The sequence below is a fragment of the Panthera tigris genome, chromosome D2, assembly GCF_018350195.1.
Source record: "Panthera tigris isolate Pti1 chromosome D2, P.tigris_Pti1_mat1.1, whole genome shotgun sequence".
NCBI lineage: Eukaryota > Metazoa > Chordata > Mammalia > Carnivora > Felidae > Panthera > Panthera tigris.
Genome location: NC_056670.1, coordinates 53,533,904 through 53,546,066, shown reverse-complemented (window position 1 = coordinate 53,546,066; position 12,163 = coordinate 53,533,904). Strand labels below are relative to the sequence as shown.

General features: G+C 41.0%; 1 protein-coding gene across 1 annotated transcript in view; it reads right to left on the bottom strand.

Moving 5' to 3' along the window:
• LOC102949488 (1-phosphatidylinositol 4,5-bisphosphate phosphodiesterase epsilon-1) overlaps window positions 1-12,163 on the bottom strand; it is a 225,516-nt gene that overhangs the window by 54,248 nt on the left and 159,105 nt on the right. The window contains 6 exon segments of the mRNA XM_042959866.1: window positions 2,838-3,003; window positions 3,086-3,147; window positions 4,723-4,961; window positions 7,624-7,760; window positions 7,846-7,968; window positions 10,562-10,718. Coding sequence (XP_042815800.1) covers window positions 2,838-3,003; window positions 3,086-3,147; window positions 4,723-4,961; window positions 7,624-7,760; window positions 7,846-7,968; window positions 10,562-10,718 — 884 coding nt within the window.

The window sequence follows — 12,163 nt, the reverse complement described above, 5'->3', positions numbered from 1 at the left end:
CTCGTGACACGTGCTCAGGTTGCAGCTCTGTAATATTTGCTTGGAGCAGCCTCTTCCTCCGTAGACTCTGTTGTGAACTATCTTAAAAGATGTCCATGTGTTGGAAGGGCAAAGCATACCAAGAGGCGGATGTATCTATGAATGGGCCAACTCACTGGTTTAAAACTCCATGTAACTATTTCCATGTGGTAACAATCCAATACTGGGGAGAGTGGCCACTAGAGTTGCTGCAAGAAAACTCAGATTGTGGAATCCCTCATATATTTATATTTTTTATGACGTCTTTGCTAGATTCTTCCATTGCACAGCATGCAGCACCCAGTCTTCCCAGGTGACCTATCTCCCAGGTGGAACCGATTCTGCAGCCTAAAAACTCTCAAGGATGTCAGCTTCTCCCAACACCTAAAGCATCAAGAGGCGTGTTGCTTTGGGCTGAAGATGGCTGTGTCATGTGCCAGCAGGAGCATGAGGCTGCTTCATGTCTGTGGTGAGCCACACTGGGAAGAACGCTCACTGACTGGCAGCAGATGAGATGGTTTTTAGCAGGCAGAGACTAAAGGTATTTATCTAAGCCTGCCTGACATTAAGACCACATACGGCTATTGTTGAAAGTGCTGCTATAAACATTGGGGTACAAGTGCCCCTATGCATCAGCACTCCTTTATCCCTTCGGTAAATTCCTAGCCTAAATGTCCATCAACTGATGAATGGATAAAGAAATTGTGGTTTATATACACAATGGAATACTACGTGGCAATGAGAAAGAATGAAACATGGCTTTTTGTAGCAACGTGGATGGAACTGGAGAGTGTTATGCTAAGTGAAATAAGTCATACAGAGAAAGACAGATACCATATGTTTTCACTCTTATGTGGATCCTGAGAAACTTAACAGAAGTCCATGGGGGAGGGGAAGAAAAAAAAAAGAGAGAGGTTAGAGAGGGAGAGAGCCAAAGCATAAAAGACTTTTAAAAACTGAGAATAAACTGAGGGTTGATGGGGAGTGGGAGGGTGGGTGATGCACCTGTTGGGATGAGCACTGAGTGTTGTATGGAAACCAATTTGACAATAAATTTCATAATAAAAAAAAAAAATCACATACGGCTAGAAGAAGAAAACCAGGGTTTGAAATTCCAGGTAAGAACAGGGCTTTTTCTCACTTCCGATCTGTCCCGGGGAGTAAGGTGAGGAGATAACTAGGAGGGCTGAGGGAGAGCAGAGTGCTGATAAATAAAGGATGACGAATCTTCACACTAGGTTTAACAACCTCTCTGAGTCTAGTTGAGGGGCTTTCATGCCTCATTCAAATACTCTACTTGGGGTGTAATGTTAAGGAGTTAGAAAAAATCTCTTTGAGGTCAATAGGGAAGTGAAGCAGGAATTAAAGTTAGGACACTGGCCCCTGCTCATTCATTTTCCTGGGAGATACACACACACACACACACACACACACACACACACACACACACACTTCATTTCTTTCCCCTAGAACTGGAACAATAGATTTCAAACTCCTTTTAACCTTGGAATTCTCTGTGCAAATGGAGGGTCATATGTAAAGCACATAAAAAGAACAGGACTTCAGCTGCAGTGGGGGTAGGAGGTGTAGCCTTCCTACTTTGCTGCTTCCTTATCTCAGCATCCCCAGCTGAGGTCCCGGGACAGAGCACCTACTTTGAAAATCACTACTCTAGGGACACATCTTCATTTCAAAATAAAAGTACTTAGGGGTGCCCGGGTGGCTCAGTCGGTTAAGTGTCTGACTTTGGCTCAGGTCATGATCTCATGGTTTGCGAGTTCGAGCCCCACATGAGGTTCTCTGCTGTCAGCACAGAGCCCGCTTCGGATCCTCTGTCCTCATCTCTCTCTGCCCCTCCCCTGCTTGCGCATGTGCACACACTCTCAAAAATAAACGTTTAAAGTACTTTAGATTTTTAGAGTTTAAAATACATATTCCTTAGTAGATAAGCTTTGGGACAGAATTTGACCCATGGTTGAGGAATAGCTGGACTGATCAGGAGAACGAAGGAAGCTCAGCTCTGCTGGGTTTGTGTGAACAATGACAATTCTCACACTTAAACATCCTCCCCCCACCTCACCCCCAACCACACACTTCTATTCCCTGAGCCTAGGTTAGCTTCTTCCTGATGAACTCTTCTTATAGGAGGTCAGAAAACAGGCAGCATAGATGAGGAAGTTGCAGAAAATGTAACAGAGACAACTGACATGCAGATCATTGAGAGTTGGTGTTTAGGTCAAACGGATGTGCTTTTTCTAGTCCAGAGACCCTTCTGAGTTTCCAAGAACATTCCCATGAATTTAAGTGTGTAGGGACAGTGCCCATAGTCTTTGCAGATTTTTGTTCCTTAAGTTGGTTACCATAGGGATGGATTGATTATCTAACAAATTGCAAATGAAAATAAACAATATTTTGGGAATAACTTCATAGAAAGCTGCATTTTCTATTATGCTTTCCTACTACATTGTATTGATTTATTTAGCATTTAGTGAAATGATCAGATAATTTTCCCATGGGAAAATCTAATTATAGTAGGAGTAGGTCAGACTAACTAGGATTTAAAAGCTATGAGTCTCAAACAAGTACTTTTTTTTTTTTAGTGCCTAGAAAAAAGGTTAAGTATAGATAGGAGGGAGAAAGAAAACAAAAAGAAATAGACAAAACAACAGCGTGTATAGGCAGTTTTCCCACACATCATGTTTCCTCACATTTCACACATAATAGTTGTAAGTTCTTCAAAGGAGTCAGAAGTCAGATTTTTTGTGACTTATAGCAATTATAGCAATAATGGAAATGCCATGTCACGTGGAATTCTGTACCTGGCTGTAGAGTTCTACTGAGGACTCTCCTTTGAGCTGGTGGCCTGTGAGGTAGGTATTGTGTGAAGATTCAATGTAATAGTAGGAGAGGGGCAGCTGTAGTTCTTTAATGTTTTCCTGTGACTCATCATTTTTCGAGGCGAAATTATCTTTATCCATCAGAAACCTAGAGGAAACAAATTTTCTTAGGACTGCGTGGGAAAAATATGTATTCTTAAATGATGGGCAACAGATATTTTAAAGGTTACCTTGCAAATCCTTCAAATGACAGTAGGCCCTGATGACACATACTAACGCTAGGCTCGAACTTCTGCAAGGGACACAAAAAGAGTGTTATTTAGGTAAAGGAAACTAAGGGGAAAAAACCCACCACATCATTTTTTAAAGATGTTCTGTTTTCATCAGGAAACATCTAAGCCAAATATTTGAACTAATATAGTTATGTAACAGTAAGAGGTAGTTTTTTAGTCCCAAAGAAAACATTTATTATACGTGTGTTTATTATACAAAGCATATTTATTTAAAAGAAAAAGGGAGAGTGAGGGAAAAGAATACAGTTCATATGAAAACAAATGGTTATCGGCATATCCAGGTGAAAATGGGGATAATAATAGCAGCTTCCGGCAGGGCTGGTGAGAGGTGAAATGAGATGATTCCCAGAGAACACTTAGTACAGTGCTCGTACTCAACAACAGCGTAATGAGCACCCGACCATGTGATCATCATCTTAATGTCGCTAGCATTTCCGGTGATCAACTGCTGGACACTGAATCCACTGATTCCCCATCGGTTGACAGGGAGGCTGAAAACCTAGACTTGATCCTGCAGCATGTGACGCAGCCATCGCGAGTGTGTCACTCCATGTCCTACCAACCTCTAGTGGAAGCCATCCTCATATCTTGCCGGGTTACTGTGACAACTTCCCACCTGGTCTCTCTGCTTCCACTCCATCCCCAACACAGTTCATTTTCCAATGGGGCCAGAGTGACCTCTTGAGAACATAAATCAAATTATGTTAGTCCCCTGCTCAAAAATTTCCAACAGCTTCCTATGTCACACGGACTAAAGTCAAACTCCTCACCATGGCCTAAAATGCCAAGATGATTCAGCCCCTGCCTACCCATCTGGAATCACATCTACCATTGTGCCTCTGGCTTATGTGGCTCCCACTACATCAGCCTTTTTGTTGTCTCGCTCCTGTCTCAGTCTTTGAGCTTGTTCCTGCTGGTCTGGAATGTTCTTTTTGCAGACCTTCACATGGTTTATTGATTCAGGGCTCAGCTCCACTCTCACCTCCTCAGGGTGGCCTGTGCTTACTCCTCTCAGCCTTCTGCATCACTGCATCCCCTTACTCTGCTTGATTTTTTCAGAACCCATGAATACCTAAAAGTACATTCTCTCTGTATTTGTTTATTGTCTGCCTCATCCACTAGGTGAAGGCCAGAATGTGGTCTTATTTACTACTATATTCCCAGGTCCAGGAACAGAGCCATAGTAGGAGCTAATAAATATTCATGAAATGATCAAAGAAGTTGAAAACCTAGTCTACTAATTTTATTACATGCCAGAACAACAAGAAGGTATCATGTACTGATTCCTTATAAGAGTCACTGAGAGAAGGCTTGAGATCTATGATATTTATACGTTAAATAAGGACACTTATACACACACACACACACGTCACACACACACACACGTCTCACACACACACACACGTGTGTGTGTGAGACGTGTGTGTGTGTGTGTATGGTATTAAATCAAGCACCTCTGTTTCTGTCCCAGACTAGAAGGCTTTGGAAAGAAGTATAGACACAGTATGTTTAGCAGAAAATAATTAGAATAGTCAGAGGCTCTACCCAGATGTGCATATGAAATGGGTACAAACCTGGATGATGCTGAGGATTTCATCATAAGTGCAGTGTTCTCCTTGGCAGTTCACTAGGAAGTCATTGAGCTCGAGGATGCCAACCCCAAACACGCCCAAGGATGTGCTCTCGACCCCAGTGCCGTTTGTCACGATACTTGCAGCAGCAATGGCATCAGATATCTGCCTCTGGTTGTCTGACAGCTGCTGTTTACTCTTAATGAACAACCCCAAATCCGAGACATTTCTGGTCAATAAATCTGAAACAGAACCACCCACAGAACATGGACAAGTTAGCCAGAATCTTTCACAAAGTTCATTTTGGAGATAATGGCGTTGTGGAATTGGTAAGCTGCAGAAACTCTTCACTGATCTGTCTAAACAAGCCATCAAACTCCATGCCTACCCCTGGTTTCACATAGTTGAAGGAACAAAAAATGAATCAATGAATAAATAAAAGAAACTAAGAGAGAACGAGGTCAATGATCTTGAAAGCCCATGAGCTCAGGGTTTTAGATGAGAACTAAATATACATTCAGTTGGGGACTTCAGGCTGAATTTGAACTTTGGTTTTTGAGGATAACTGCAGTCTTGCTTTTAGAGACAATGAAGGTGTACCCTTAAAATTACAGTTGTTTTGTACTTCAGGAATGTAATTGTAAGCATTTGTGTGCAGGTTTCAGGGTGAAAATAAGTTTTCAACTGATGTGGAATTGAAACTGATCAAGGAGTACAATTGCTGGATTGTATGGTAAGAGTATGTTAAGTTTTGTAAGAAACTGCCAAACTCTTTTCCAAAGTGGCTGTGCCATTTTGCCTTTTGACCAGCAATGTTCCACATTGGCACCACATTTATGGCCAGTTATTCTATTTAATTCTTGCCACTTTGGAAGAGAAGCTGGCAGTTCCTAAACACAGGCTTACCCATACGATTTAGCAACTGCGTTCCCAGGCTTTTCCCCAAAGGAGTCGAAAACTTATGTCCACACAAAAACATGCACACAGATATTTATAGTAGCTTCATTCATAATTGCTAAAACTTTGAAGCACCAAGATGTCCCTCAAAAGGTGAATGGATAAACAGTGGTACACCCATGCAGTGGAGTATTATTCAGTGACAAAAAGAAATGAGCTATTGAGCTGTGAAAAAACATCGGGGAACCTTAAATACATACTGCCAAGAGAAAGAAGCCAATCTGAAAAGACTACATACAAACTGTATGATTCCACCTATATGACATTCTGGAAAAGAAAGAACTATGGAGACAGTAAAAAGGGGTTCAGAGGGAAGGTGGGAAGAATGAAAAGGTGGGGAACAGGGGATTTTTAAGACATTGAAAGTATTGCGTATGATACTGTAATGGTAGATCCATGTGCTTATACTTCTGTCAAAGCCCATAGCATGTACCACACAGTGAACACTCAACTGTGGACTTCAGTCGCTAATACCATGTCAATATCAGCTCAACTGTCACATACCACACTAATACAAGATATTAATAATAGGAAAAACAGTGTATGTTGGGGAGGGGAGAGTATGGTTGACACTTAAACAACATGGGTTTGAACTATGTGGGTCCACGTGTATGCAGAGCTTTTCGATAAACACAGTATAATACTGTAAATGTATTTTCTCTTCCTTATAATTTTCTTAATAATAATGTCTTTTCTCTAGCTTACTTTATTATAAGAATATAACACATGATATACATACAAAATATGGATTAATCAACTGTTATTGCTATCATTAAGGCTTTTGGTCAAGAGCAGGCTATTAGTAGTTAAGTTTGGGGGAGACAAAGGTTACCCCTTTGGATTTTTGACTGCATGGGGGATCCGCATCCCTAACCCTTGCTTTGCTCCAGGGTGAACTGTATACGGGAACTCTCTGTACTTTACAATCATTTTTCTGTAAGCCTAAAACTGCTCTAAAAAATAATGTCTGTTAATTTTTGGGCGCCTGCGTGACTTAGTCGGTTAAGCATCTGACTTTGGCTGAGGTCAATATCTCATGGCTCGTGAGTTCGAGCCCCGCATTGAGCTTTGTGCTGACAGCTCAGAGCCTGGAGCCTGCTTCGGATTTTGTGTCTCCCTCTCTCTCTCTGCCCCTCCCCTGCTCACACTCTGTCTCTGTCTCTCAAAAATAAATAAACATAAAAAATTTTTTTAAAAAGATTTTTTTAAAGGTACAACTACTTGACTAATCCATAGTTATGCACATTTTATGACTAAAGTTGAAAAGGTGAATTTTCTTAGCTGAGGATAATGTAAGTTTTTAAGTAATAAAAAAGCAACTGAAAGAGGGCAGTTTCTCTTGTTTCTGCTTTTTTGTGTTTCTAGTTGTCAGCAAGAACAGAAGAGAAAAATAGTAGGCTGACAATGCATCAGTGGTGATGACAGCATAGGGTTTTTGATGTGGTTGGTGACGGTGGTAGTGGTGAGTGGGACAGAGGAGGCAGACGTCTTGGTTTACCCACTAAGACAAGTGCCCTGGATGTTCAGCAGGAGTGCTCTTCTCGGGTCACTAAAGACACCTCTTGTCAACGGACAGACACCCTCACCCTGGGGTTGAGCACCGTCGGCCTGTAGGCGGGGAGGATATGGGTGGTGCACCACACACCTAGTGGACGTTGGACACAGGTGGGAGAGGGTTTTCCATCATCAGAATGACTGGAAGACTCTATTGATTAAATATCCTGGAATGCATAAACAGACTCAGACCATGATGCATTTCCTTGCTGAAAATGCCGGTAGCACCTACCCCCCCCCCCGGGCACCTTGAAACAATCCTCAAAGCGTTTCATCACACCGCAGGGAAGAGCACACCATGTGGAACTGGCTGAGGGTTCGTGTGAGTGGACCTCTCATCTTTGTTTTTAGATAGAAAGGTCTCAACGGGAAATATAAAACCGTTCCACAAACCTAGGTCAGGCTGAAGATCGCTGGTGTTTTCGTCAATTGTTAGGTTGGTGTAGAGCGGCACCGACTCGGAGCCGGCTCGGTTGCAGGGCACGGCGTAGACGTCGAAGAGGTCCTTCAGGTCCTTGCGGCTCCTCACGCTGGGCGGGGAGTGGAAAACACTCACGTTGAGTATTGTTACAAAGATGGGGGGCTGAGGAAGGGCAGGAAGACAGCATGCCGTACCTGAATGATTTGAACAGCTCAACGAATTCAACAAAGCTCATGTTACTGTCTGAAACCATGAAGCTCTGGAAACCTTTCATTCCGCCTTTGATCCGCCCGTGCCAGCTGCTGCTGCTCCAAGCACTGCAACAAAGACATGGCCTTAACAGGCATGGCCACTGTGCCCCAGGGAGGTCCTCTGACGGCGCATGAGCAAAGACCTGCAAATGTCTTTGCCTGCAAATGACCGCAGGCCATTCAGGATTGAGGCTGTTTTCCAGACCCTCTTTTCACTTCTCTCAAAACTAATCTATAGTGTGTCAGAGCAAACACCTCATTCAGTGAAACCGTGTCATGTTCACAGCCTACTCAATAGGGCCACGAGGCTAAGGGTAATGTTACTCTACTAACTAACACAGTTCTTTGGAATCACAGGTCGATGGGGGGAAAAAACTTAAATTCAATGTTTCTCAAGAAAAATCAGTATTATTTTTTTTTCCAAAAGTGCTCAATTTTTTCCAAAAATTGAGTAATTTTTCCAAATTACTCAAGTATAGCCTATGGGAAATTATGCATGTTCTTTCCTACATTCTAAATTATAGAAACACATTGGAGAAAAAAGTCCATATCAATGTCTTCTCTTTTTCCTTTCTTCACCAGTTATTAGATGAAAACAAGGAAGGACTTTTAATATTAATGGAAAATGTGAGTCACAAAAATATTAAGAATGGAAAGAAGCCAACTCTGCCTAGAACATATCTGCACCTGCCAAGGCTGTATATTCAATATAAAAATACCAGTCACTAGGTCAAAACCTCACTCTAGCTGTTTCACAACATTTTTATTTTCTATACTTGTTCCCTGACAAGATAATTTAAGAAATATTTTGGCTGGTTTTTAGTCAAATAAATAAACAGGATCTTCCTTTTTTTCATTTTTGTTTTTTTGTGCTTTATTTTATTGTTTTGACTTTTTGAAATGTTTCAAATATATAAGTACAGAGAAGGTTGTAACGAATAGCCAGTTTATCCTCAATCTTGCTAACAGTGTTTGTTCATGGAAAGTTATTTTGCGTTGACATCTGAAGTTCACCTCTATACATAGACGAAAATTACAAAAGGATGGATTTACAGTCCTTTGTAGGCATGGGCTGTTGATCCCCCGTGGTGTTGGAAACAAGAGGGTAGAGGTTCAGGAAGATGAAAAAGGTTGGATAAGGTGGCTTATCATTTGCCACTGTCTGCAGGAACCTTTAGGAAACTCTGTCCACTGTCTCCCTTTCTAAGGCTCATCCTTGCCTTCTCCTTGAACAGCATTCGGGGTGATTTTTCTTCCTTGCCTTCCTGTTGTAGTTTACTCGGTGGGCACTGACTCCTGTCTTCTTGTGGGAGGGCTCTGTGATCTTGCATCTAGCATATTAGTTCTACCTCTTTGGAAAGATTTTCCTCCCTTACTCTGGCCTTCCCTTTCCTGCTCCTGAGTGATTGAAATAAAGGAGAAGCCACTCAATCTAAGTTCTCTGGCTCTTTTATTTATCCAGGATACTGTACAGGCTGAAACAGCACGTACAGAATTCTGATTCTTTGTAGCTCTTAATTTTGTTACAAACCTAAGCTGACAGAAAAGTTGCAAGAGGGTACAAAGAATTTCCATGTACCTTTGACCCAGTTTCACTGAGTATAGAAATCTGAATGTATAAGGCATAAATTATGTTCATTATTCACATTGTAAAAGAATGCTTCCCTTTAAAAGATGATTTACTACATGTAGGGTTCTTATCAGTAGCAAACTTCCTTGAGAGCGTCAGAAAGAGAGAAAGTGTGTGTGTATAATGTTTCCAAAGCCAGTGTCTACACAGATCCATTTCCTCCTCCAATCCCTCTGATAAAGTAAAGAGTGCCTATTTTATCTTGGTTCTGTCTGAACCTCTGAATTTCTTAAACTTTTTGAGGGGTCGAGGGAGATGGTGTGGCATTCTAATTCCTTTGGAAAGCTTTCATGTTAATATTATTTCTTCTGAGAGGGTAGATGTTTCAAATCTGTAATTTACATGGACTTTATAAGTAACTTACTATAATACCAGCTTTAGAATTACACCTAGCATACCCAATTTGCTCTAATACATTCATTTCTACAGACATGTATCTTATGTATGAGATGGTATAAAATATATTTCACCTATCAGCAAAGGGTAAAGTGGCTTCTATTAAAACTTAATTTATTCCTCAGAATAGTGCTATCCAATAGAAGTTTTGGCAATGAAACAAGTGTTCTATATCTGCACTGTTCAGTATTGTAGCCACTGGCCACTTGTAGCTATGGAACACTTTTAATGTGCATAGTGTGACTGAGGAACTGAATTTTAAATTTTATTTAATTTTAATATATTTAAAATTGAATTTAAATAGCTATTATTATCCCCCCAGCCCCCACCCCACCATGGCCAGTGGCTACCATATTCGACAAAGCAACTTTAGAAAATCATAGATCAGGTTTTGTTACTGCTATGACCTTTGAAGGATTCGTCTAATAATTAGGAGTAATTATAGTAATATGAGAAGGTAGGAGTGCAAAATCAGGGAAATTGGAAGTATTTAAAAATTGTGAGTTTTTCAGTTTTCAATGTAATCGTTACTCAAAATTAGAGAGAGGCTTTCTACAGAGCACTGGAAGATGCCCTTTGACATAACTTGAATGATATGAAGGGTCCTTCTGTTTTATCATGTTAAGGCCCCACCTGGACGGGCTCTTGTTTGAAGAAGACAGCACAGGGGAAGACACTGGCCTGTTGGGAGATGATGTCCCGGCAGACAAGTTAGGGGACCCAGCCGTGGTCAAAGAGTGGGCTCTTCTGGAAGGCAGAGTGTTAGGAGGGCTCATGATGGCATTTGCCTCTGTGAGAGAGAAAGACAGAAACGAGACAATGACACCAGTTATCCTCTCCCTAGAGATCAAAGAAAAACCAAAGATGCTTCTGAATGTCTGAGCAAATCAATTTATGCAGGCAATCTCTATACAAGAAACATCAAAATATTCTGATGAATGGACTAACGTGGTGAGTTCTCAACCTTGGCTGCGTATTAGAATCATTCGGGGAACTTAAAAATATAGAGATGTTAGGGTCCCAGCCAGAGGGTGCTGGAATCAGTTTGGCTGGGGTGTGGCCAGGGGCATCCAGATTATTTTATCTATCTATCTATCTATCTATCTATTTATTTATTTATTTCCTTTTAATGTTTATTTATTTTTGAGAGAGACAGAGCAGGGGAGGGGCAGAGAGAGGGAGACACAGAATCCAAAACAGGCTCCAGGCTCTGAGCTATAAGCACAGAGCCCAAGGTGGGGTTTGAACCCACAAACAGTGAGATCATGACCTGAGTCGAAGTCAGACGCTTGACTGAGCCACCCAGGCACCCCCAGATATTTATTTATTTATTTATTTATTTATTTATTTATTTATTTATTTATATTATTTTTTAAAATTTAAATCCAAGTTAGTTAACATGTAGTGTAATAATGATTTCAGTAATATAATTTAGTGATTCATCACTTACATATAACACCCAGCGCTCACCCTAACAAGTGTCCTCATTAATGTCTCTCACCCATTTAGCCCATTCCCCCACCAGCACCCCTCCAGCAACCCTCGGTTTGTTCTCTGTATTTAAGAGTCTCTTATGGTTTGCCTACCTCTCTGTTTCTATCTTATTTTTCCTTCCCTTCCCCTATGTTCATCTGTTCTATTTCTTAAATTCCACATGTGAGTGAAATCATATGATATTTGTCTTTCTCTGACTGAATTATTTCACTTAGCATAATACACTCTAGTTCCATTCATGTTGTTGCAATGGCACGATTTCATTCTTTCTGATTGCCGAGTACTATTCCATTGTGTATATATACCACATCTTGTTTATCCATTCATCAGTTGATGGACATTTGAGCTCTTCCCATACGTTGGCTATTGCCAATAGTGCCGTTATAAACATTGGGGTGCATGTGCCCCTTCAAAACAGCACACCTGTATCCTTTGGATAAATACCTAATAGTGCAATTGCTGGGTTGTAGGGTAGTTCTATTTTTAATTTTTTGAGGAACCTCCATATTGTTTTGCAGAGTGGCTGCACCAGTTTGCATTCCCACCAGCAGTGCAAAAGGGTTCCTCTTTCTCTGCATCCTCGCCAACATCTGTTGTTACCTGAGTTAATTTTAGCCATTCTGACTGGTGTGAGGTGGTATCTCATTGTGGTTTTGATTTGTATTTCCCTAATGATGAGTGTTGTTGAGCATTTTTTCATATCCATCTGGATGTCTTCTTTGGAAAAGTGTCTATTTATGT